This window comes from Equus caballus, chromosome 6 (genome assembly GCF_041296265.1).
Source record: "Equus caballus isolate H_3958 breed thoroughbred chromosome 6, TB-T2T, whole genome shotgun sequence".
Taxonomy (NCBI): domain Eukaryota; kingdom Metazoa; phylum Chordata; class Mammalia; order Perissodactyla; family Equidae; genus Equus; species Equus caballus.
In genome coordinates this window covers 17938010-17964504 of record NC_091689.1, presented here as the reverse complement: position 1 = coordinate 17964504, position 26495 = coordinate 17938010, and the positions used below count along the sequence as shown (strand labels likewise).

General features: G+C 37.7%; 1 protein-coding gene across 3 annotated transcripts in view; it reads right to left on the bottom strand.

Moving 5' to 3' along the window:
- LOC100063634 (nuclear body protein SP140-like protein) overlaps positions 1-26495 on the bottom strand; it is a 59826-nt gene that overhangs the window by 7644 nt on the left and 25687 nt on the right. The window contains exons 6-11 of one of the 3 annotated variants that reach the window (XM_005610680.4): positions 24209-24292; positions 20099-20155; positions 19033-19086; positions 3502-3606; positions 1284-1426; positions 65-112 (exon numbers count right to left, since the gene is read on the bottom strand). In XM_005610680.4, the coding sequence (XP_005610737.2) occupies positions 65-112; positions 1284-1426; positions 3502-3606; positions 19033-19086; positions 20099-20155; positions 24209-24292 (491 nt within the window). The remainder of the gene's footprint in view (positions 1-64; positions 113-1283; positions 1427-3501; positions 3607-19032; positions 19087-20098; positions 20156-24208; positions 24293-26495) is intronic. The other 2 variants (XM_005610681.4, XM_070270639.1) reach the window with 2 other exon arrangements.

Genomic DNA, 26495 nt, shown 5'->3' with positions numbered 1-26495 from the left:
AACATGCCATACACGTAAAACCAGTCAGGTGATGAGAACTTGTAAGAAGTTATATAATAATCACCTTTTTTTTCTTGGTGTATATTCTTGGAGGTTTAGGCAGAAATCCTTCCTGAAAGATAAAAAGACCCAAGTACATGACTAACCTGTGTTTCTGTTTTGTGAGTCTGGTATTTCCCACCTCCTCTTAAATATTTCTACCTGGACATCCCACTGTCAGTTCAAAAGTCCAGGTGTCTAAATGAGAAACCATCTTCCTTGCCTCACCTGTACTTCTTCTAGACTTCAATAAATGGCAGCTGGAAAATCATCTTTAGAAACTTTTCCCCATCTCTTGTGCTTTTTCTGAAGTTTTAAGAGGTTTTTCTTCACCATCCCTTTGACATCTCTCACCTCCTATCCATTCCCATAAATGCCACTCCAGCTTGAGTCCTTACAGCAGAGCCATTCAATCAACACACACTTATCCCATGCCTACTGAGTGTCACACACTCTGGACAATCTTGGGCACACACAGACCCTAGAGCAGTCTAGAGAGAAAAAGAGAATGCATGGAAGGATAAGTATAAGGTAGTGTAAAAAGGACTTTAGTAGTGGGTTCAGGGGGCCCAGGGAAGGGCTGACCAGGAGCCAGATCAGTCAGGGAATATTATTCAGAGAGGGGTGACGTTTGAGCTGAGCATTGTAGGGTGACTATAGGTTCGTTGGGCTGAAAGACACTGAAGTCATTTCAAGGCCCCATGACTGTCTAAGATAATGTTTTAAATATGTCATTTCACACCTCAGAAGACTTCCCTGGTTCTGCATTGTCTATGTTATGAATTTCAACTCCTTAGCCTGGCATTAAATCTCTCCACAAACAACCCCAATTGATGGATTATGCCTCATCACACACAATCCGTCTACCTCAACCCACAGACCTACTTTAGTCGTGGTCCTGGTTTCCATGTCATTCTTTCTCTGAAGTGTCTATTTTCCTCTTGTTTGACTGTACACTGTCTTCTTCTTTCACTGCATAAAGTTGTCTGCATTCACCTTAGTCAGAATGACCTTTCCCTCCTCCAAGCTCCTGCATCTACCCTGACAGAGCCCCTTGTACCACACTGATGTGATGCATTGTACTGAGGCTATGAGTGTGGGACACCTCTCTTTGGCAAGAGGATAAACTCTGGTGCGTCGTGGCTTCTGCTATAACTCAACAAATATTTGGTGAACAAATAGTGACCTTATTCTTAGGAAGCAGCAAGGAAAGTCACATCTCCCAGCCCCTGTTACTGGAATACCTCTATCAGCCATCGTAGGGGCCTCCCACCACAGCGCACACTCAGCTTCCAGTTACTTGATTTTTCGTGGCCTCCATTGACTTCAAATTCCCTGAGGGTCATCCAGTCTCCACCTTCACTCTGTATACACTTCACCAAGGTTCCTGTAAAACCAGGGTAAGTTGATCCTGAGACCTCTTGGTCCTCAGAGTTCTGCTGGTGGCCTCCCACTACACTGGATCTGGAGATACCCAATTTGGGCTCAAGAGCAATTGCCAGAGAGTCTGGCCTCTCCTCCCAGACTCCAGAAACCCCAAACCCAACCTATAAGTCCCCTCAAAGGAGATTTCCTGCCTTGTAGCAACATTTCTTTAACCTTTATGCAACAAAAAATTGATAATTATCATCAAAATAAACCTTTTAAAAGTATTCCAAAATCACCCACAAAAGAAAAAACAAGTGATTCTGAAGAGTGAGAGGATTTCAATTTTCTGAGGATACAGAGTCTCCAGATGGCCCTGGGGGCAATGTGGAGACAGAACTTCAAGTTGGACTTGGACCTCAGGTGGGTGTCCTGTGGCTCAAAATAGTACCACAGCAACATCTGTGCCCTAGATTACAACCATTCTTATACAGTTTAATGGCATTATTGAACAGAGATCTTTCTGTCCCTGAAATCCTGGACAGCTGACATTAAAATAATTGTGAAATATTATTCAGTGGAAAATTTAAGTTATATAAAGAAGACAGGCATATGCTTAATGTCATTAGTCACTAGAGAAATACAAATCAAAATCACAACGAGATACTACTTCACATCCACTAGGATGACCATAATAAAAAAGACGGACAATAACAAGTGTTGGTAAGAAGGCAGAGAAATTGGAGCCCTTGTACATTGCTGGTGGGAATATAAACTGGTGCAGCCAACGTGGAGAGTAATTTGCTTTTTCCTCAATAAGTTAAACATAGAATTACCATACAACCCAGCAATTCCACTGCTGGGTATGTGCCCAAAAGAATTGGAAACATATATTCACACAAAAACTTGTACATGAATGTTCAAAATAGCACTATTCATAATAGCCAAAGAGTGGAAAAAAACCAAACTGATGAATGGATAAACTAAATATGGCATATCTATACTATGGAATATTAAATTATTTGGCAATAAAAAAGAATGAAGTGCAATACTTGCTACTACATGGATGAACCTTGAAAACATCACGCTAAATGAAAGAGCCAGTCACAAGAAGACACATATTATATGAGTCGATTGATATGAAATGCCTCAATAAGGCCAGTTTATAGAGCAGAAAATAGATTAGTTGTTGCTTAGGGCTGGGTGGTGGGGTGAGATGGGAACAGGCGTTGACTGCTAAGAGACATGGAGTTCTCTTTAGTGGGGGACAAAAATGCTCTAAAATTAGATTTTAATGATGGTTGTATAATCTTGTGAATATACAAAAAAATCCCAAACACACCCAACATTGAATCGTACGCTCTAAGTGATGACTTGTATGGTATATGAATTATATCTCACTAAAGCTGCTTAAAAAAGTCATGATGCAAACATTTGATTAATTGGTGTCCATAAATCCATATTAAGAGATGTCTGATATAACATCCATCATAACAGACAATTTTTGTGAAGCTTTATAATTTAAAAAGGCAAATATTTTACATTCTTTATGTGAATTAACTCTCACAGTCACACCATGAAGCAAGTCTTTAGTTATTTTCTCTTTTTTAGTTGAGAAATTTTGGGCTCAGAAAGGGCCCATTCTTTATTCAGATGAATCCATCACTTGGCATAACTGAGGCTGGAATGAGGTTTTCTACTTCGAAATTCTGTGATCTTCTCACTACGTCAAGCACCCTGCCCTGGTGGTGATGATCCAGAAAGGTAAGAGGATATGAAGGTGGAGGCTGAGGGCCTCTTCCCTTTTGTTTCTGATTCAAAGTAAAATATGCAATATTTTCCATCTATAGGTTGAAGTGCTTGCACTTCTCTTTGGTTGTTTGGGCATCCCCATAGACACTTCCATGTGGAGGGAGCACTTAACGTGTGTGATTTCTTAAAGCATGAAAATACTATTCTTAGGGATCCCTTCCTCCTTCTCTCAAGCCAAACTGGGGCTCCAATTCCTTAAAGATGTGTAATTCAGATGGGTAATTCCATCACTTCTGTGATTCTTTCAGATAGAAGTTGCAAATTAAAGTAGACCTTGAAACCCACCTCGTTTCAATTTTCTCTTATATAACATCCCCTTTGCCTGACCACAGGTCACAGGAAGTATTTCAGAGTGGAAATTCACATTTTCATTTCTGTCCATTCTTGACCCTGAAAGAGAAGATTTCTTCATTATGTCTCATTTTGCGATTGTACATGCATCCTTCCTCCCCTGTTGGGGTCATTCCTATAAAGACACAGGGGCAATTAGGAAACTATTCCACAAATCTCTAGAATTTCGGTCTTTCTTCCAGTGGTATTTTTGGTACATAACATACATAGACAGAATGTCTACTTTGACTTCACTTCTCAAATCTCACACAAAACAGAATGCTTTAGCAGAGAAGCCAGGCATCAATAAAACTGTCTTAACTCCCAATCTAGTCAGCCTCACTGATTCTTACAGGACAACAAAACATACAGCTTCTGTCATGTTCTGAAGGGAACTCTCCAGCAATACTATTTCACTGCAGTTAGGTAGCTAGAGACAAAGTGAGAGACCATACTTGTATCTCTCTATTTGAGCCCTGACTGAGTGAGAAGAGAGAGGATAATGGGGTAACCTAATGGAGATGGTGTCTGCCTTCTATTTGTGTTTTCTACTTTCCTTCATTTCTCTCTCACATCAGCTTTCTCCATAGCTGAAAGAAGAGCTCAAGAAGCTCTAGAACAATCTGCAAATTGCATGGCTGGCTAGATCATTTGCAGAGTGACAATGGTGTGCCCTTTATCAAGAGCTACACCCAATGCACTGACTGTCTGACTCTATATCCTCATCTCTTCCCTTCCACACTCTTCTGTACAGCTCTTTGGTCATCGAAGGCAGCTGTCCCCAGGAAGGAATCAGCTCCTTCCTGAATCGTGATCAGGACAAAAGCGGTGAGGGATTAATGGTATATAGACCAGTTCCAAAAATTCAAGATTCTTTTCTGACTACTGCTGGAAATGATGGTTGCTTCCCCAACCAGCATAGAGGGCACAGCCTTCAGAGTGCCTGGGGGATTCAGATTTAAATTTGACTATATTTTATGGAAATGCCTTTGCTCTGCTTATATCTGACCCTTCTGGATGAAAGCTGAGAATAGGAGATGATTGGGAAAGAAAGATGAAGTTATAGGCACTGGAATGGCACACACAGATTTTGTGGCACTGAAGGAAGAGCAAAAATCCAGGTATCTAAGGAGGGAACACCCTAAACCCTAGGAGGGACAGGAAATGGAGGAACCTTAATGACATCTATCTTTTGGAACTGCCCTGAATCCCTCTTTCAGAAGGAAACTGCCCTGGTACACCTCTTCTACCACGGAGATGCTGAGTCTGCCATTCTGTACCAGAATCAAGAAAACAGACACTAGAAACAGTGTCTGCACATTCCATGCAGAATACCTCCAGACATTATCCCCACCCTGATTCTTAGTCATCCAGTGGAGGGTTGCAGGGGGAAGAACGCCTTCTGGTGGGTATCATGGGCAAAAAGAACAGACTGGATAGACTGTCCTCAGGCAGTGTTCCTCCCTCCACCTCCCCGCCCCACCCCAATCAATGACTAGATCCAATAAATGGAGCTAGGAACTCTAAGCCTCTACAGCTGGCCAAGGGCCCACATTGGAGGTACTGTCTACCTTCACCCTGGCTGATGTATGTCTGCTTAGGGACCTCAACAATTGTAAATGCTTCCCTTTCAGGAGCACCATGTGTGCCCTTGGGATTGTACTTCTTGTGTGAAAGCCAGGCATTCACTTGCCTCCTTTATGCAAACACGTGACTTGCACAGCAAGGGTGGTCATAAAAGACCCAAAACCATTTACGGTTTATGAAATTTATTAGATGCTGCAGGAAACAAATTGAATGGATTTGGTCCCGGCCTCCATTGGTCAGATTAATCAGAATGGCTATTGGAGTGGTTTCTTTACGGGGAAATTTGCCACAATCTGCTGTGTGAGGTGAATTTGTTGGGAGGCAATTCATGGCATTTCCACATGCCTCAGAGTATCTTTTCAAGGATGTTTGAATAGCAAACAGCCTTGGAAGCTAGAATTAATGTGGCCCTCCAGGTCAGATGGCGGATTTGTTTCCTGACCAGTATAAAATAGAGAACATATCCCTCCTTAGAAATATATCAGGATAATAAAGTCTCTCTTGGATCCTCAGAGATTTGCTTAACTTCCAGGGTGATGGTCATGTTCTGTATGTTGATAAAGATTTAGATTCTACAGGGAAATGCTTTAATCAGAACTCATAACATGATATACTTAATATTTGTGCATCTCATTGTAAATTTTAGCTAAAAAAGAAAAAGAAGATAATTGTGAACAAATATTGAACTCCAATTAATGATAGGCATGCTGAAGTATTTGGGGGGAAGTGTACTGATGTCTGCAACTTTGTAATATTTCCATCTTAAAGATGGGTTAGTGAATGGGTAGAGAAATGGATAGATGGGCAGAAATGTGGTAAAGCAAGAATGGTACAATGTTAATTGTAAATCTATGTAAAAGTATAATGGGGCTTATGGTAAAATTTCCCAATTTTTCCATACCTTTCAAATTTTAATAATTCAGTGATGTGGAAAAGAGCTTTTGGAGAGAAAGGAAAGATTATTAACCAAGAAATGACAGTCACAGTAAAAGAAGAATTTTCATCAGCTACACAATAGATTACAGAAGACCTTGCAGTAATCACTTTACTGTACCGAGGAGAAATAAATGTCAACCTAGAATTTTTAAACTTGTTAAAAAAATTCTATCAAAATAAAGACAAATTTGCATATACAACACTTAGTGGGTTTACCACTTAGAGATCATCACTAAAAGAACCAGTGATTTAATTCAGCTAGACAAAAAGTGAAACCAAAGAAAAGAAACAATGATGATAAAAAAATCATTTAAATAATTATTGACTGCAAAAGTGATAACAGTTTCAAAATTTATAATTAAAAGAAAATTAATAAGAAAATGTTAAAGAAAAATAGCTTAAGTATGGAAATGAGATGTTCAATTTGTAGGGAATCTATGCTAAGACCCTCGTCATCTTTTGAGGTCAGGGCGTGGTTAAAGAGATTACTGAAATTTTATCTCCAATTTCCAAACCAGCAGAGGAAAACGGTGGAATACAAAATTTGATCTCAATCCATCAGAAAGCAGGAAAAAGACACAAAAACACAGAAAAAGAATGGTCAGCAATAATATAGAATATGTAAGTTCACATATATCAGGAATCATAATAAAAGAAACAAATAAAAATTAACTATTAAAAGGATAATTAGGATTATTAGGATAATCAGGGAAGATTACAAAAAACTGAATATCACAAGAGACATAAAACAAATCTGCATAGGAGGGTTTTATGAAAAGGGAGCAAAAAACATAAAAGTTAATGCAACAATCTTAGCACTCTGAAAAAGAGATTTTTAAGGCAAAAAGCATTAATAAGAATGAAGAGGAACGCTGTCTAATAATAAAAGAAAAAAATCCACTGTTATAACAATTGTGGATAGCTTCAAAGTACTTAAAGTAAAACAACAGAACATGGAGGGATTGGTAAATACAAAATCATGGGAGAAGTTAACACATCTCTATACATATCTGATGGAACAAATACAATCTAATTTACTATGGATATAGAAGATTTAAACAACAAAGTTGTGCTTAATAAAGACGATGTATATGAGGAGAAGCCCGAGCCCAACGAATAGTTCAAATGTACATTATTTTAAAATGACATAGAATATTTACAAATATCGATCACATAGTAGATTCCAAAAGGCTTTAACAAATTTTAAAGAATTGATGAGGTCAGTTCTTCATATTGTTTTCCAGATATTCATTTTCCATTCCTAATTTACTAACAGTATATCTGCATTCTGGAGACATCTAGACAAAATATCATAGTTCATAACTTCCTTTATAACTGGCATGACCACCAGTTTAAGATTTGATGAGTAAGATGAGAGCAGAATATTGTGTGGGAGGGAGGGAACTCTAGGAAAGCTTCACACAAAAAGGATAGACCTCTGGGGAAGATATCTTTCGCCCTTCATCATTTCTCCTTTGGGGGCCTGGAACATGGACCAATGGCTGGAGCTCAGCAGGTACCTTGCACAATGACGTTTTGAAAGTGGCTAACTGAAAGATAGAAGTTTCAAAATGCACAGGGCCTAATGTAGCCAAAACAACTTTGAAAAGGAGAAACAAAATTGGAGGCCTTATTACCTGATTTCAGGGCTTATTATGAAGCTATAGTAATAAATGGTGTCATACTGACATAAAGATATATAGACATATAGATAAATAGAACAGAAAAGGAAGTCCAGAAAAACACCAAGACTCGTAGGCCAACTGACTTTCAAAAAGGATGTGAAAGCAATTAATTTAATGTAGAAAGGATAATCTTTTCAACAAATGGTGCTGGAACAATTAGATATCCATATGCCAAAAAATAAAGAATCCTTACCTTACATCACATGTAAAAATGAACTCAAACTGGATCACAGATCCAAATGCAAGAGCTAAACCATACAACTTCTTGACAAAACGTAAGCTCTTGAGTTAGGCAAAGATTTCTTAAATAAAACCCAAAATTACAGATTATAAAAGAAAAACCTGTTAAATTAGACTTCATCAAAATTTTTAAAATTTCGCTCTTCAACAGATACCGGTAAGAAAATGAAAAGGTAAGCTACAGATTGTAAGACCATAACTAACAAAGAACTTGAATCCAGAATACATAAATAGTGCTTTCATCTAAAAAAATAAAGCGATAACTCAATTGAACATGGGCAAAAGATTTGAATAGACACTTCACCAAATGAGATCTATGGGTGGCAAGTAAGTACATGAAAAGATGCTCAGCGTTATTAATCATTAGGAAAATGCACATTAAAACTACAGTGAGATACAATTACATACCCACTAAGGATGGCTAAAATTAAAAACACTAAGAATACCAAGTACCGGTGAGTATGTGAAGCAATTGGAATTTTCAATACATTGCTAGTGGGAATGTAGAAAAGTATAAACCACTTTGAAAAACATTTTGGCAGATTCAGAAAATGTTAAACATGCACTCATGTTCATATGACTCAGTAGTACTAATCCTAGGTATTTATCCAAGAAAAATTAAAGCATGTCCACCCAAATATTGTATAAACATGTCCCTAGTAGCTTTTTTTGTAATAGCTCCAAATTGGAAACAGCTTATTGCCTATCAACAGGTGACTAGATAAACAATCTGCTGTATATCCATATAATGGAATACTTCTCAGCAATAAGAATGGAGTAACTACTGATACACACAGCCATCTGGATATGTCTCAAAAGCATTAAGCTAAGCGAAGGGAGACAGACTTAAATAAACTATATATTGTATGGATTCATTTATATGAAATTCCAGAAAAAAACTACAGTGATAAATACAGATCAGCTGCTGTCAAGAGCCAGAATGGGAAGAGGGAAACAAGGGGACCTTAGTGGGCAATGGAAATGTTCTATGTCGTGATGGTGGTAGTATTTACATGACTATACACAGTTGTTAAAACATATCCAGTTGAAGGGTTAAAGTGATGAATTCTATTGTATGTAAATTATATCTCAATAAAGCTGACAAGAAAAGTAAAAACATGCACAATCTATGTAAAGAAAACTATAAAACTTTGTTGAAGGACAGAAAAGTTGACCTAAATAAATGCATAGTTCATTTTCCTTGTAAAAATCTCAATTCTACCCAAATTAATCTGCAAATTCATTATATTTTCAAAGTCCCAATGGAATTGGGGAGGTATTAGGAGAAAGTCTTGATTTGATTCTAAATCCACAGTGAGTGAGCCAGAATTACTGAAAATCTGAAATCTTTTTTTCTGTTGTGCCTCACTGTGTCTTTTATTTTTTTTCTTTGCAACAGAAGATATACTGAGTAGGAACAGCAAAATTTACTGTAAAGTTTGTAATTAAACCAACTGCAATTGGCACTGGAATAGAAATAAACAGAGCAGTGTTTCAGAATCGAGTGCAGGCACAGATCCATGAATACAGGACAGGCACATAAAAGGACATTGCAATTCATGAAGAAAAAAGTGTTGGGGTGATTTCTAGTAATTACTACCTCACATCACTCACAAAGAGGTGAATCCCATGGGAATTACAGATTTAAACATTAAAAAGTATTAAGTACTTAAAATATTCTGGAAGCAAATATAAAGTATTTTTAAAATATTGAGGTGGAAAATATCCTTATAAATTTTATATAAAACCTAGAATCCATATAGGAAAAGCCTGATAGATTTGAATGCACAAAATTTTCATAATTCTCTGGGATGAAATATACAATGACAAACCTAAAAAGTCACATCAAGTGAGACAAAATATTAACAACACATATAGGCAAAATTTCATATATATTATATATTAGTATTCCTATTCATATTCGGCTTGGTTACAAAAAAACCCAGGAAACCACCAACATAACAGCAACACTGGCACAATATATACCACGCATTTTTGGAAGAAGAAAAACAAATGACCAAAAACCAATGAAAAATGTTCAACCATAGCAAAAAATTATAGTAATGTAAATTAATGTACTGATTTAAAGTAAGGGAAATGTAACAGTATGAATAGATTTATTTAGGTATATGACAATTTCAAATGTGTTAATAAATGCATAGAAAAAATACATCAAAGTTTACAAAGATATATATTTTTGTGTGTATCAGGAAGATTGGCCCTGAGGAAGACTGTTGTTGAGCTAAAAACCTTGCCAATCTTCCTCTATTTTATGTGGGATGCCACCGCAGCGTGGCTTGATGAGCAGTGCTCAGTCCTTGCCCAGGATCCAAACCTGTGGACCCCGGGCTACCAAAGTGGAGCATGTGAACTTAACCACTGTGCCACCAGGTTATTCCCTACAAAGATATTTTTTTTAAAAATCCGAAAAACAAAACTTAAAGATGTGAGTATTCTATGAAATTACAGGGCAAGAGCTCAGGATGGCAGTGTAGGAGGACCTTGAACTCATCCTCTCCTGCAGACACAACAAACTTATAGCTGTGTATGGAATACTTTTCCTCTGAAGAGGACCTGAGAACTAGATGAACAGCACCTCCATGATGGAAAACAAAAGAGATGTAATGAGAAGGGTAAGAGAGGCAGAGACATGGCCTCACCTGGGACCCCATCCCAGGCACAGTGACCCACAATTGGGGGGCAACCCCCAAAAACCATGGAAGGCTCACTCAAGGAGTAAAGGGATAGTGTCCCACATCAGGCACCCAGACCCTTGTGACCAGCAACAGAAAGACAAGCCCTCAAAAATGTCTGGTTTTGAAAATCAGTGATGGTTAAGACCAGGAGAACCATAGAATTATAGAAAAATGAGGCCTGCTTGTAAAAGGCTCATGCAGAGATCCACTTATCCTGAGATCCAGCACAAAAGCAATGGTTTGAAAAGTGCCTGGACCATAAAGGAGGGAGACCCACTCACTAAACTGAAAGCAGCTGCTAGAGAGGTAGGACCCTGCTAGGACTTTGTCTGGGGAAGAAAGCACTGGTGGACACCATTTTTGCAACTTCATCATAACTTGCTGTTGCTGGAACCAAGGGTGCCACTTTTGGGCCAACCCTCTACCTACTAGCACCGAAGGGCATGTCCTGCCCATCCCATACCACAGCTGAGTCACAATTAGACGAAGCAGGTGCATGAGTTCCTCCCGTCTAGCACTGCAGCTGAGCCACAACCTCAACCTCCCAGCATAACAATGGGGTGTAACTGGGCTGGGTGAATGCTGTGTACCCCGCCCACCCTGCACTATAGCCAAGGCCCTACAACAGATGACAGACACATGCAGCCCACAAGAGGGAGGTTCATAGAGTGCCTGGCTCTGGTGATCCAGGGTTACTGTGCTTCTGGGCCACACTGAACATCTATATAAGACTGAAGGCTGTAGCTACTTCACCTAATATACATAGACAAACACAGGGAGACAGGTAAAATGAGGAGACAGAGGAATTTGTTCCAAACCAAAGAACAAGGAAAATCCCCAGAAAAAGACCTTAATGAAACAAAGATAAGCAACATACCTGATAAACAGTTCAAAGTAATGACCATAAAGATGCTCCTTGAACTTGGGAGAAGAATGGATGAACACAATGAGAACTTCAACAAAGAGACAGAAAATATAAGAAGGTACCAAACAAAAGTTATTATTAGGGGCTGGCCTTGTGGTGTAGTGGTTAGGTTCACACGCTCCTCTTCAGTGACCTAAGGTTTGCTGGTTCGGATCCCCGGCATGGACCTATACACCGCCCACCAAGCTATGCTGTGATGGCATCCTACATACAAAATAGAGGAAGATTGGCATAGATACTAACTCAGAGACAATCTTCCTCAAGCAAAAAGAGGAAGATTCACAACAGATGGTAGCTCAGGGCCAATCTTCCTCACTTAAAAAAAAGTTATAATTAAACTGAAAAATACACTAGAGGGGCTCAACAGCAGAACAGATAAAATGGAAGCATGAATCAGTGAGCTGGAAGACAAAACAATGGAATTCACCCTGACAGAGCAGCAAAATGAAAAAAGAATTTAAAAAAGTGAGGATACTTTGAGGGACCTGTGGGATGACATCAAGCCAAATTATGTTTGCATTATAAGGGTCTCAGAAGGAAAAGAGAGAGAGAAAGAGCCAGGGAAACTATTTGAAGAAATAATACGTAACAAATTCCCTAATCTGGGTAAACAGACACCCAGATCCAGGAAGCCCAGAGAGTTCCAAAGAAGACAAACCCAAAGAGAAACATATCAAGACACATTATAATCAAAATAGTAAAAGTTAAGGATAAAGAGAGAATCTTAAAAGCAGCAAGAGAAAAACAATTTACTATGTACAAGGGAAATCCCATAAGGCTATTAGCAGATTTTTCAGAAAAAACTTTACAGGCCAGAAGGGAATAGGATTATGTATTCAAAGTGCTGAAAGGAAAAAAACTCCCAACCAAGAATTCTCTACCAGGTAAGGTTATCATTTAGAATTGAAGGAGAGATTAAAAGTTTTCCAGACAAACAAAAGCTAAAGGAGTTCATCACCACTGAACCAACCTTACAAGAAATGTTAAAGGGACTTCTCTAAGCTAAAAAGAAAAGGAACTAATTAATAATACAAAAACATAGAAAAGTAAAAATCTCACTGGAAAAGGTAAATAAATAATAAAAGTAGTGGGTCAATCACTTATAAACCAAGTTTGAAGACTGAAAGACAAAAACAAAATTAACTAAAATTACAATAATTAAAGGATACACAAAATAAAAAGATGTAAAATGTGTCATCAAAAATATAAAAACAGAAGAGGAAAGTAAAAATGTAAACTTTTAGGATGTGTTCAAGTTTAAGTTGTTATCAACTTAATAGAGACTGTTATACACACAGGATGGTGCATGTGAACCTCATGGTAATCACAAAGAATAAACTTACAGTAAATACACAAAAGAAAAAAAGAAAGATGTCTAAACGTAACACTAAAGAAAACCATCAAACCACAAGGGAAGAGAGAAAGAGAAGGAAGGAACAGAGGGGAACCACAAAAACAGCCAGAAAGCAATGAACAAAATGGTAATAAATACACTCATCAATAATTACTTTAAATGTAAATGGACTGAATTCTCCAATCAAAAGAAATAAGGTGGCTGAATGGATAAAAAAACAAGACCCATCTATATGCCACCTGCAAGAAACTCATTTCAGACCAAAAGACACACACAGACTGAAAGTGAAGGGATAGAAAAAGATATACCATGAAAATGGAAATGAAAAGAAAGCTTGGATAGCAATACTTATATCAGACAAAATAGACTTTAAAACAAAAACTGTAACAAAAGACAAAGAAGGATGTTACATAAGGATAAAGGGGCCAATCCAACAAGAGGATATAATATGTGTAAATATTTATTCACTCAACATAGGAGCACTAAAATATATAAAGCAATTATTTACAGACGTAAAGGGAGAAATTGACAGCAACACAATAATAAAAGAGGTCTTTAATACCCCATTTACATCAATGGCTAGATCATCCAGACAGAAAATCAACAAGGAAACATTGGCCTCAAATGACACATTACACTAGATCAACTTAATTGGTATATACAGAACATTCCATCCCAAAAGAGCAGAATACACATTCATTTCAAATGCACATGGAACATTCTCCAGGATAGATCACATGTTGGGCCAGAAAACAAGTGCGAATAAATTTTAAAAGACTGAAATCTTATCAAGCATCTTTTCCAACCAGAATGATGTAAAACTAGAAATCAATTTCAAGAAGAAAACTAGAAAAAACACAAACATATGGAGACTAAACAACAGGCTATTAAACAACCCATGGATCAATGAAGAAATCAAAGAATAAATCAAATGATAAGGGAAACACAATGTTCCAAAATCTTTGGGATGCAGCAAAGGTTGTACTAAGAGGGAAGTTCATAGCAATACAGGCCTACTTCAAGAAAGGAGAAAAATCTCAAAACGTTCTTACTTTACATCTAAAGTAACCAGAAAAAAGGGAACAAAAAAAGCCCAAAGTGAATAGAAGGAAGAAAATAATTAAGATCAGAGTGGAAATAAATGAAATAGAGACTAAAAAGAAAAAAAAAAGAAAAAAGTCAATGAAACAAAGAACTGGTTCTTTGAAAAGATAAACAAAATCATTAAACTTTTAACCAAATTTATCAAGAAAAAAAGGGAGAGGGCCTAAATAAATAAAATCAGAAATAAAAGAGAAGTGAAAATCAATACCACAAAAATACAAAAGATCATAAGAGAATAGTATGAACAATTATACACCAATAAATGAGACAACCTAGAAGAAATGGATAAATTCCTAGAAACTTACAATCTTTTATGATTGAATCATGAAGAAATAGAAAATATGAATAGACCAATTACTAGTAAAGAAATTGAATCAGTAACCAAAAAACTTCCAACAAACAAAAGTCTAGGACCAGATGGCTTCACAGGTAAATTCTACCAAATATCTAAAGAGTTAATACCTATTCTTCTAAAATTATTCCAGAAAATCAAAGAAGGAACTTTTCCATACTCATTTTATGAGGCCAGTATTACCCTGATACCAAACCAAAGACACTATAAAAAAAGAAAATTATGGGCAATATCCCTGATGAAGGTAGATTCAAAAATCCTTAACAAAATATTAGCAAACTGAATTCAACAATAGATTAAAAGGATTACACATCATAATCAAGTAGGATTTATTTTGGGAAGCAAGGATGGTTCAACATCTGCAAATCAATCAACATGATACACCACATTTACAAAATGAAGGGTAAAAATCATATGGTCATCTCATTAGATGTAGAAAAACCATTTAACAAAATTCAACACCCATTTATGATAAAAGCTCTCAACAAAGTGAGCATAGAGGAAATGTACCTTAATATAATAAAGGCCATATATGACAAACCAATAGCTAACAACATGCTTAATGGTGAAAAGCTGAAAGCTTTTCCTCCAAGATCAGGAACAAGACAAAGATGCCCACTCTCACCACTTTTATTCAATGCAGTATTGGAAGTCTTAGCCATAGCAATTAGGCAAGAAAAAGAAATAAAAGGCATCTAAATTGATAAGGAAGAAGTAAAAAGGAAGAAGTAAAACCATTTGCAGATGACATGATAGTATATATAGAAAACTCTAAAGACTCCACCAAAAAACTATTAGAACTAATAAATGAATTCAGTAAAGTTGCAGGATACAAAATTAATATACAGAAATCAGTTGCATTTCTACACACTAATATTGACCTATGATAAAGAGAAATTAAGAAAACAAGCCCATGCAATTGCTTCAAAAAGAATAAAATACCTAAGAATAAATTTAACCAAGGAAGTATAAGACTTGTACTCTGAAAACTAGAAGACATTGATAAAAGAAATTGAAGATGACACAAATAAATGGAAAGACCTATCATGCTCATGGATTAGAAGAATTAATATTGTTAAAATGTCCATACTATCTAAAGCAATCTACAGATTTAATGCAATCCCTATCAAAATATCATTGGCCTTTTTCACAGAATTAGAACAAATAATCTTAAAATTTGTATGAAACTACAAAAAAAATAGTTTCTCAATCTTGAGAAAGAAGAACAAAGCTGGAGGTATCACTCTCCTTAATTTCAAACTGTAAAGTTATAGTAACCAAAACACTATGGCATTGGTTCAAAAACAGACATACAGATCAACACAACAGAATAGAGCACCCAGAAATTAATCCATGATTATATGGTAAATTAACCCAGACAATGAAGGCAAGAATACACAATGGGGAAAACATAGTCTCTTCAATAAATGGTGTGGGAAAAACTGGACAGCTGCACACAAAGGAATAAAACTCGACCACTATATTACACCATATAAAAAAACAAATCCAAAATGGATTAAAGACTTGAATGTAAGACCTGAAACCATAAAACTCCTAGAAGAAAACATAGGCAGTAAGCTCTTTGATATCAGTTTCAGCAATAGCTTTTTGGATCTGTCTGCTCAGGCAAGGGTGACAAAAGAAAAAATGAACCAATGGGACTACATCAAACTAAAAAGCTTTTGCATAGCAAAGGAAATAATCCACAAAAGGAAAAGGCAACCTACTGAATGGGAAAAGATAATTGCAAATGATATATCTGATAAGGGATTAATATCCAAAATACATAAGGAACTCATACAACTCAATATCAAAAAAGACAAACAATCCAATTAGAAAATGGTCAGAGGACCTGAATAGATATTTTTCCAAAGAAGACATACAAATGACCAACTGGCATATGAAAAGATGCTCAACATCACTTATCAGGCAAATGCAAATCAAAACCACAATGAGATATCATCTCACACCTGTCAGAATGGCTATCATCATGAAGACAAGAAATAAGTGTCAGTGAGGACATGGAAGAAAGAGAGCCCTCATTTACTGTTGGTAGGAATGCAAATTGGTGCAGCCACTGGAATACAGTGCGGAGGTTCTTCAAAAAATTAAAAATAGAACTACCATACGACCCATCAATTCCACTTCTGGGTATTTATCCAAAGAACACCAAAACACTAATTTAAAAAGATCTATGCACCCCTATGTTCAATGCAGCATTATTTACAATAGCCAAGATATGGAAACAACCTAAGTGTCCATCAGTGGGTGATGGATAAAGAAGATGTGAGATACACGCACACACACACACACAGGAATACTACTTAGCTATAAAAAAGAATGAAATTGTGCCATTTGTGACAACATGGATTGACCTTGAGGGCATTATGCTAAACAAAATAAGTTAGACAGCGAAAGACAAATATCACATGATTTCACTCATATGTGGAATCTAGAAACAAAACAAATGAACAAACAAAATAAAACAAAAACAAACTCATAGACACAGAGAACAGATCAGTGGTTACCAGAGCGGAAGGGGATTGGGGAATGGGTGAAATGACTCAAGAGAGTCAATGGTATGGTGATGGATGGTAACTAGGCTTGTGGTGGCGATCACTTTGTAGCGTATACAGATGTCAAATTAGAAAGCTGTACACCTTAAACTTACACAATAAAAAAGAAAGGGAAAATATAAATTTCTATTTTAAAATATGTAATCTAATAATATAAAGGGGATTTTATTTTCTTTTTAGTCTTATGAAAGATACTAGTTCTCTATTGCAGTTGTAATAAATTACCATACATTTTGTGGCTTAAAACAACACAAATTTATTATCTTACAGTTCTGAAGGTCAGAAATCTGACACAGGTCTCACTAGTCTAAAACCGAGGTGTCCACAGGACCTTCTTCCTTTCTGGAGGCTGTAGGGGATAATTTCTTTACCTCTCCCAACTTCTGAAGGTTGCCCGTGTTTCTAGGCTCATTGTCCCCTGCCTTCATCTTCAAAGTCAGTCCCATTGCATCTCTCTGATCATTATTTCATAGTCACATATCCATCTCTCTACAGCGGGAAAGGTTTTCTGATTTTAAGGACCCATGTGTTTTGATTGGGGCCACCTGGATAACCAGGATAATCCCCTCATCTCAAGAGCCTTAAGTTAATCACATCCTTAAAGTCTCTTTTGCCATGTCAAGTCACAGATTCCAGATTCCAGGGATCAGGACATGCATGTCTGCTTCTGTTGGCATAAAATTCTCAAGAATCTTGTAGATCTCCCATGTCTGTCATGGGATTTGCTCTATCAGACAAGAGGCTCCTCCACAGATCTTTTCTATATAATCATTTATCTATTTTTGGCTTCTGGTGTGCTGGCTGAAGGGATCTATGAGTCACATAGTTAATCTCCTCAAAGAACCTTTTATGTGACTGAATACTCTGACCTCTTGCTATTTCCACGGAACTAGCAAAAAGTTGTAAAACCCAATCTTGGTCACTTCTACAGAGCATACTTTCCTGACAGTGAATCTCCTAATTTCAGCATCTTTTGTAACCTGAATAGGCTAAGAATTTTCCAAATTATCAATTCCTGATTCCTTTTTGTTTAGCAGTTCTTTCCTCTCTCATTTTACTCTAAGCAGCAAAAAGAAACCAGCTGCACTTTCATGGCTTTGCTTAGAAATCTCCTTAGCTATATATATCCAGAGAGTTCTGCTTTCCACATATCTGCAAGACAGAATTTTGCCAAGCTTTGTCACTATATGACTAAGATCCCCTTCCTCTAGTTTCCAAAATATGTCTATTTCTGAGCACTCCCTCACCAGTCACACTTTCAGCCTCCGTATTTCTACTATTTAGGATGATTTACGTGTTCTCTAAAACAATATAAGTTTTCTCTACTTCATTCTTCACCTCTTTCTGAGTCCTCTCTAGCAGTCTTTGTCATCCACCTTTCTACTAACAAAATGGTCAATCTAGGCTTTTGCTATCATTCTACTCAAGACTCTTCCAGCCTCTGTCCACTGCCCAAAGACACTTCCACACTTTCAGGAATGTGAATTCCTATATTGCTTCCACAACAATTTACTACAAACTGAGTAGCTTAAAACAACACAAATTTCTCTTATAGTAAGAATTCTGACATGGGTCTCACAGGGCTAAAATCAACCTTGATTCCTTTCTGGAGGCTGTAGGGGAGTATAAATTTCCTTGCTTTTTCTGCTTCTAAAGGTCACCCACGCTCCCTAGTCCCTTCCTCCATCTTCAGAGCCAACAATATTTCATCTCTCTGATGATTCTTCCCTAGTCATTTCTCCTCTCTCCACACCCAAGGCAGGTTCTCCACTTTTTAAGGCCTATGGGAGTATATTGGGCCCACCCAGATAATCCAGGATAATCTCCCCCATCTCAAGGTCCCTAGTTTAATTACATCTGTAAAGTCTGTTTTGCTGTGTAAGATAACAGATTCCAGATTCCAGGGATACGGACACTTTTGGGGGACCATCATTCTGCCTACTGCAGCATTGTAAATAATGATGATGAAAGTCTGGCATTAAAAAATTCATTTCTAACATCAAAAGCAAGTAAAATATTATTTACTCTTACTTCTTTGCCTCGTGGATTTTCCTAAAGTAAAGTTGTTTCCAGGATTCACGGTATCTAGAAAACAACAGGTAGTGGTGAGGAAACAGAAATGAATGAGTAAAAGTTACAACTCTGAGGATGATTACTATTGCAGAAGGCTTGAGTCTGCAAAGATGTTTGATTTATTGTTTCTCTCTTCCTTCTAAAGGAACCGAAAATCTACTGAATTGAGAATTACTTTCAGAGTGGGCCCTGGGTCTTCCTTTATTTCTCAACGGAACTTTGAAAAACACTGTTAAATACATACCTATGTTTTTCAGTTTATTCAATGATAGGAACAAGTATCCTACCCTGTTTAGGTCTTAAGATTTTTGTGAGGATTAAATAAGATCTTATGTGCAAAAGTTTGCAAGAAATCACTATATAAACCAATGACATGCTGGAGGACATCCACCAGAAATACGTGCTGGGTTAAGAATAGTTGATCTGAAGTACCTCCTTCTGACAATTTAGAGGCAGAATCAGTTGTCTTTTGAGGCCTTGATAACATTGTGACAAAATGACACTACTCTCTACTAGCAAAAGTATACTTGGCTTTCCTGGGTTCCATAGAATATTGAGTGTGACCAGGATGGAAATCACTGTGTAAAAATAAGGCTTTGTTATTAATACGGTGATAGTAAACTGGACACTGCCATTTTAAGAGTGTATTTCTACTACTTCATCCATATAATAATCAACAGGGCCCATTTGGTTAAACGTTACTTTATAATGATCTCCTGCCTGCCTCTAGTTCCCAAAAGGGTCAGATCAAGAAAATGCAGAGAATGGGATTCTAGCATAGACTGGATCCATTCCCTGTGAAAGTGTGCTCAGAGTCAAGTACAGCAGGAAACGAGAGCTCTGATTTCAGACTCCCGACATCTTGTAGCCGGGGACCTGTGACTGTCACCTTCATAACTGGTCCATTCCCTGTTGGTGAGCTGCCTGATGTTCTCCTTGAAAACTGCCCACCTACCACACACATACCCAGAGTCTGTGATATCTGCTGAACCACCCCCACCCCAAGATCCTTGGGTGGCCTTACCCATCATGTCAGATGCATGGCTATTTTTAGTCTTTGCTTCTTGGCCTCTTGGTACACCTTTTGAAAAACACATGACACAGGAACAATTCTCATTTTCAGGTCCTGGTAGCCCCGCTCTTCAATTGTAATTTGTAAAGAACTTTCAGCTGTGCTATCTGCCCTTCAATGATCCTCCTTTCTCCCAACGTTACTGATTCTCCCATCCCCACTCCTACAACAAAGGACGGCTCTATCTCTGCAATAACTTGCTCTTTTGTTGTTCCTCATTGCCTCTGTCCTTTCCTTTCAATCCATATTTTCTCTTTTATCCTTTTCTTTTTGCCAAAATAATGTATTTTTGTTTTCTATTTTTTCTTGACCTACTTCTCCTTGTAGATGACAATATTTTTTATAGAATTTTGTATGTAATTCTTTGTGATGTTGTTCTTTTCCAGACATATTATTTATTATATTTATGTATATATATTTGTATATATAGAATTCAATTCTTAAAATAATTTTTGTGGAATATTCCATATAAATACAATAATAGAATAACTTTTATGGGTAATTTTCCAAATGTTAGAATATAGAAAATTAACAGTTCTTTTCACTCACTCAACAAGTATTTGCCAAGCTTTTCTCATGTGCCAGGTGCTGAGATGGGTGCTGATAACAATGTAGGGCACAAGACTACTGAAGTGTTGGTGTTTGTCAATCTTATGAACAAATGAGGAGTTGACACATAAATGAGTGAATATATTGAAACATGAAGAATGTTAGGATACAGATTGTACAGGATACTCTGGCGGGCATAAGGCAGGAAGAACTAGCCTTGTTCGGGATGAGGGATCTCTTCCAGAGGATGTACGATGGAAGCAGAAGTTAGCCAGATTAGGAAGGAAGGGAGCCAAGACGATAGTTCTAAATAGATGGAGAAGCATGTGCAAAGGTCTACATTCAGCAAATGCAAGTAACCAAAAGGAGTTTAGCATGTCTGAACACAGAGTGAGGGAGTGAGTGGCAGTGATGAGGATGGAGAAAGAGGCAGGAGCCCCAAGCTAGTTGGCTTTGGAGATCGCACAAGGGAGAATCAACTTAATAATAAAGGAAATTTAAAGGCATTGTATTTTACGTAGGAAGTAGTACAAACATATTTGCATTTTTGAAAGATCAATTTAGCTAAATCACTTAGAATACAACCGGTGGGAGCAAGTTAGAAGGAGGGCAAATAGGAGCCTGGAGCTCTAGTTAAAGTGAGAAGTGATCTAGACATGGATTAAAGTGAGAGCAATGGGAATGGAGATAAATGGACAGATTGGAGACACTTAAAAAGAAGTATTGATGGAGTTAGATGACAGGTAGGGTATATTAATTGAGAAGATGGTGGTGTCATGGATGACTCTGAGAATTTCAACCTGAAAGAATGAGACAATTAACAGTGTGTTTTAGAGATACGGAACACCGGGGGAGCAGATTCTGGTTTTAGGGGAAAAGATGATGTGCTTGGTTTTAGAAGTGTTGAGTTGGAAGCTTTTAGGAGACATCCACATAAATGGATAAGGCTAGGACCTTCAGAATCGTGGACAGAGGTCTTTCTGACACTTAAAACAATGAGTTTAGTCTCTTGGAGGACAGGGCTGAGCTGGAGATGCATGTTTAGGAACCATTAGGTTGTGTATGGTGATTGAAGGCATAAGAGTGGATAAAATGCCTGGGGTGAGGTCTCTTGTAATCTGGGTGAGTTACAGGGGCCACTTTGACTCCTGGGGACAACTTACCCTGAAAACTCACTGCTACTGTGAAAAACAACCTTGTGACAAAGTTGCTTTTGTCTCAGGATATTTTTCACATTCCACAATTTCTCCATCTCTCTCCTCTCTCCCTTTTACACTGTCCCCTCTCTTTACCATTTTTTCCTCATCTTTTAACTCTTTCTCTACATAGTTCTCTTTGGGCCTCATCTTTACTCCTCCCCATTTATTACCCCTTGTACATATCTCATTCTCATCTATTGTCTGTGCTTCTCTCTCTGGACCTAGTTTTAGTATTGAAGTAATCTCCCTTCTACTATCACTTCCCTTTCTATTTTCTCTTTGCTTCTAGTCTGTTTCTTTCAATCTTATCTTGATCTTTGGGGGTTTTTTTTTCACAATTACAATCTTTGACTTTATCTATATTTTCTTCATCTCACAGATTAACACTTTCATCACCACCAAATGCCTGCTCTTTTGACACTGACCACACTATTGACCATTATTACATTTGCCAGTTCTCTGGGAGCTTTCTACATTGCAGGGCTGTAAGTCAGTCATGGAATTTATTACCATGTTTCTGGTACAACTTCTGAGAGCTATCTTGAAAATCATCGCTCTTCCCAGCCTTGGGATATCTGGATTCCATGTCCCCTGGAAAAACTTGACACTTACTCAGAGAGCTTTTCATTTGGAGACCTCAGCCTACCTTCTCCATTCTTTCTCCTTACATTATCCACTCAGTGTCACCGCCCTCCATTCAGGAGCCCAGCTCTTCTTTCTCTTTTGGCTCCCTCAAACCTGTTGAAAGCAGCCTGAGTCTGTGCACAAGTCTCTGTCTGTGTATATGAGTGTGTGTTCATTTGTGTGTGCATGTATGTGCAATGTTGTGAGAGAATGGTAGGGAAAACAAAGAAGAGCTTTTCTTCTGTGCAGACAGAAAACCAAAGAACTAATAATTGGCTTCTCATAATCATATCATATTTGGCTTCTTGTGTCATAATTGACTTCTTCATCATATGCTAATAGGCTGGCATCTCTTTTGATTTTTTCCTCTATTCTTTTTTCTTCCTCTATTCATTTGAAGAGCTTTGAATTCACAGAACATTGAAAGGAAATGACAGCCTATAGACAGTGACTGGGGAACACACTTCAATGTGTTCTTGCTGAACTATGTTCACAGCTCAGATGAACTCAGAGAAAAATACATCCACCCTCCTAACTACACCTCACATCCAACAGAGGTTCACTCTGTCTCTTTGTATCTCACTACATCTCATTCTCCTTAATTCTCACTTTTCAGCTTATTGTTCTGCCTTATACATCTTATCTTTATTGCTTTGATTCTGTGAGCTTCTCTCTGCCCAATTTCTCTTGTATCCTGTGTTGCTTTCTCTCTTTTCATCAGTGTTGCTCATAATCTCTGTTCCTCTTTATTTCTGTGTTCATTCCTTTTTGCCCTGTCTTTCTAGGTATTTCATATACCATTTAGCTGGCTGCACTCCTACTCTCTTTGTTTCTTTGTGATTTTCATTTTTCCTGCTCCATTAAGATCCATACCTATATCTATACCCATATCTCTATATATCTATATATCTATGCAAGTTTTCTTGCATTAGACACTGATACATTGCATATGAATATATCAGTTTCCTTGTATCTCCTCGTTGAACTTTGATCATGTGACACAGCTCTTATGCTCCTGCCTATTACATATAATAGTCACCCACCATGAGACATCTGAGCTGCTTGTTTCTATTGTTCCTTCAGTTTTTCGACCCTTGCATATTAGTACCTCTATTTCCTCAACTCAAAATGGGGGTAGTGATTGTTAGCCTGTCTGTCTTAAGGGATTTTTTTGATGATGAAAAAAGAACTTATTTGCCAAAGCACTCTGAAATAAAACAATGTAATCTTACTACATGGTGAAGGACATCTGTTAAAATCTATACTAAAGTTTGAGAGTGGTTGATCTGGAGCTTTATATCTGTCAATAGTTACAAAGCAGGACCAGTTTTCTTTTGAGGCTTTTACCTTTACAAATGACATCAATGTCAACCAATAGAAATTGAAGATCTTAGTGTGAGTGGGCATCACAGTAGGTATTAAGAAACATCCTATCATTTTGCTGTTTATTTCTTCTTTGACAGCAATAAATAATTACACACATTTAATCAATAGGATTCATCCTGTGAAACATGAGTTCATAATAATGTCCTGACTTCTTCCATTTTCTAAAACGCTGAAAGGATTTCCCAGGATTAATTGGGCACAAGGTAGTCAAGGCGCTCAGAATAAAATGCATCTGAAACAATAGCTTTTAAGTCAGATTACTGACATTTTACAGGCCAAAACCTGGCATCCTAATTTACTTTACCTGACACACTGCTTAGTTCTGAGACAGAAGGTTCCTGAGGCTCTTCCTTGAAACTCGATTTTGAAAAGTCGCCGCTGCTGATCCCTGCAAAAAGAAGCAAAATTTCTTTACAGTCTCAGTCTGTGTCCTAGGAACCAACCCAGCAGGGAATCTTTAAAAGGAAAATTGAAAAAGAGAAGTCTGTGTCGGAGGGGTAGGAATGTTCCTACTACCAGGCCACCCCGTGGCTCCATCTGACTTGCTCAAGGCTGCTCCAGGAACCATCCCCAAGGACTGGAGATAATTTGCCATGGAAGGCACTCCTTCTCGTTGCCATTTCTTAGACTTCTTACCCTTTCTACTCGTACGCACGTACTTCTTCTGCTTCCATTTCTGTTTCTTGTCCAGGGGGACCATGGAAGAAACATTTTCAAGAGGTCAGAGCCTCCATCAGCTCGGCCCTCAATAATCGTGTGGACCAGAGCACCCCTCCATCCAGGGATTAGAAAGATGCTAGACAATCATTTCTGTCTCTTCCCATTTAAAGGAAATAGATCACTACCCAGTGGACAAAAGACCCACCTTTCTTTAGTCATAATTGCAAAGTTAAAGGAGTTTTGAAAACCTGGGTTTTCTCATAGGCATGCAGCTAACTGGTTTAGCAGTGACTCTGGACTTGAGTTGCCATGAATCCATTCAAAATCTTTTTTATCACACTTGAGGTGAATTCACACTATTTCCTGCAAGAACACAAATTTAGTATATTTGAGAATGGGATTCTGCCCTAGACTGTCTTCAGGTGTTTTATAACATACAGGATATACAGCACATTGTCTTTCTAAAGCAATAAAACTACTAATTTACATCTGGCTTCAAACGTTTTGAATGAAGGAGTATGGATGGTTGCTAGGAGTCTAGCTGTCAGCTCTCCCTCTTCTGCTGACTTTCCATGCAAGGCATGTAAAAGATCCTCAAGCATTTATGTATAGGAGTTTTCCCGTCTGTGGAATGGGCGAGAACAACAGTTATCTGGTCTACTTTTTAGGTAGTTGTAAACATAAAAGGATATCTTATTTGTGAAGATATTGTCAAATGTCAGTATAAAGGCCAATGTCACATTGGGGATCATCTGTCAAGAGCTATAAATTGAATTTGATGTTAATAACCAGAAGCTTTTCTTTCTGTCAATAACTAGAGAGTATGATCAGAGTCTTTTAAGTTTTGAACAAGTTTGTGACAAAATCAAGCAATGACAGACTACCCCACTTTCTCTGCTTTCTACAAAATACACGGTGGGCAGGGGTGGATATCACTATATAATCCAATACTTTGGGCAATAATATGTTTGATAGCATGTAGTAAAAATGTCACTGTCATTCAACTAGAATCATCTTGTTAAGCCTGAATTTATAATGATTTCTTTCTTTTCATTTCTCAAAATGGCCACATGAGATAAATGCAGAGAATGGGCTCCTGGGCTGTGGAGTGTGCTCCGAGTAAAATGTAGCAGCAAACAAGAGCTCTGAACTCAGACTCCTAATGTCCTGGAGCCCTTACCCTTCTCATCAGGACCACTCCCCAATGCAGAGCTCCAGGCTCCTGGGACAACTCATCTTCCCTGGACTCTGAACAGTCATCCTGTCTTATGATTACAGAAGGAGGAAATGTCCCTTGAAGGTCTCAGTGTATGACAAAGGAATCAAGATAGCAAAAACTTGGGAAGCTCTGATAACACAAGGCAAGAATGTCCCTCGCTCAGAACTCCATGATCTGCCTTTGTACTCACTTGATCTGTAGGTCAGTTTTACTCCCAGTAGCCATTTCTTCTTGTCTTGGCCCTCTGTTTTTCATACAAGATTCTCTTCGTTTACTTAGAGCTTTATGGATGTGCTGTCATTGTTTTTGTATCTGTTTTGTATCTGTTTTTAGGTCTGCTTCTCTCCCAGGGTAGCCTTAGAAGTCTGATATTGACGAAGGAAGATCTCCCACTTGGCTGCTTTCCAGAATGACTCTAAGAAACAGAGCCCCACCTGTCCCCCTTCTAAAACTTCTTGGAATGTTCATTTGAGAAGAAAAATTAATATTCCATTGTGTTTGAGTCATTGACTTCTTTGGGTTTATTTGTTACAGCTGTTAGCCTAACCAACTAATAAGTTAAGAGGGTTGTAAGTTAAGTCCTCAGCCTGATTTTTCGTTTTATCCATTCTCTGTTACTTTTCCCACTTTCTCCTATTCTCTGTTTATTGTTGATGTGACCTCTGTATGCCTCTTCTGTATCAATTTTGTCTTTCTACATATTTTCTTCATC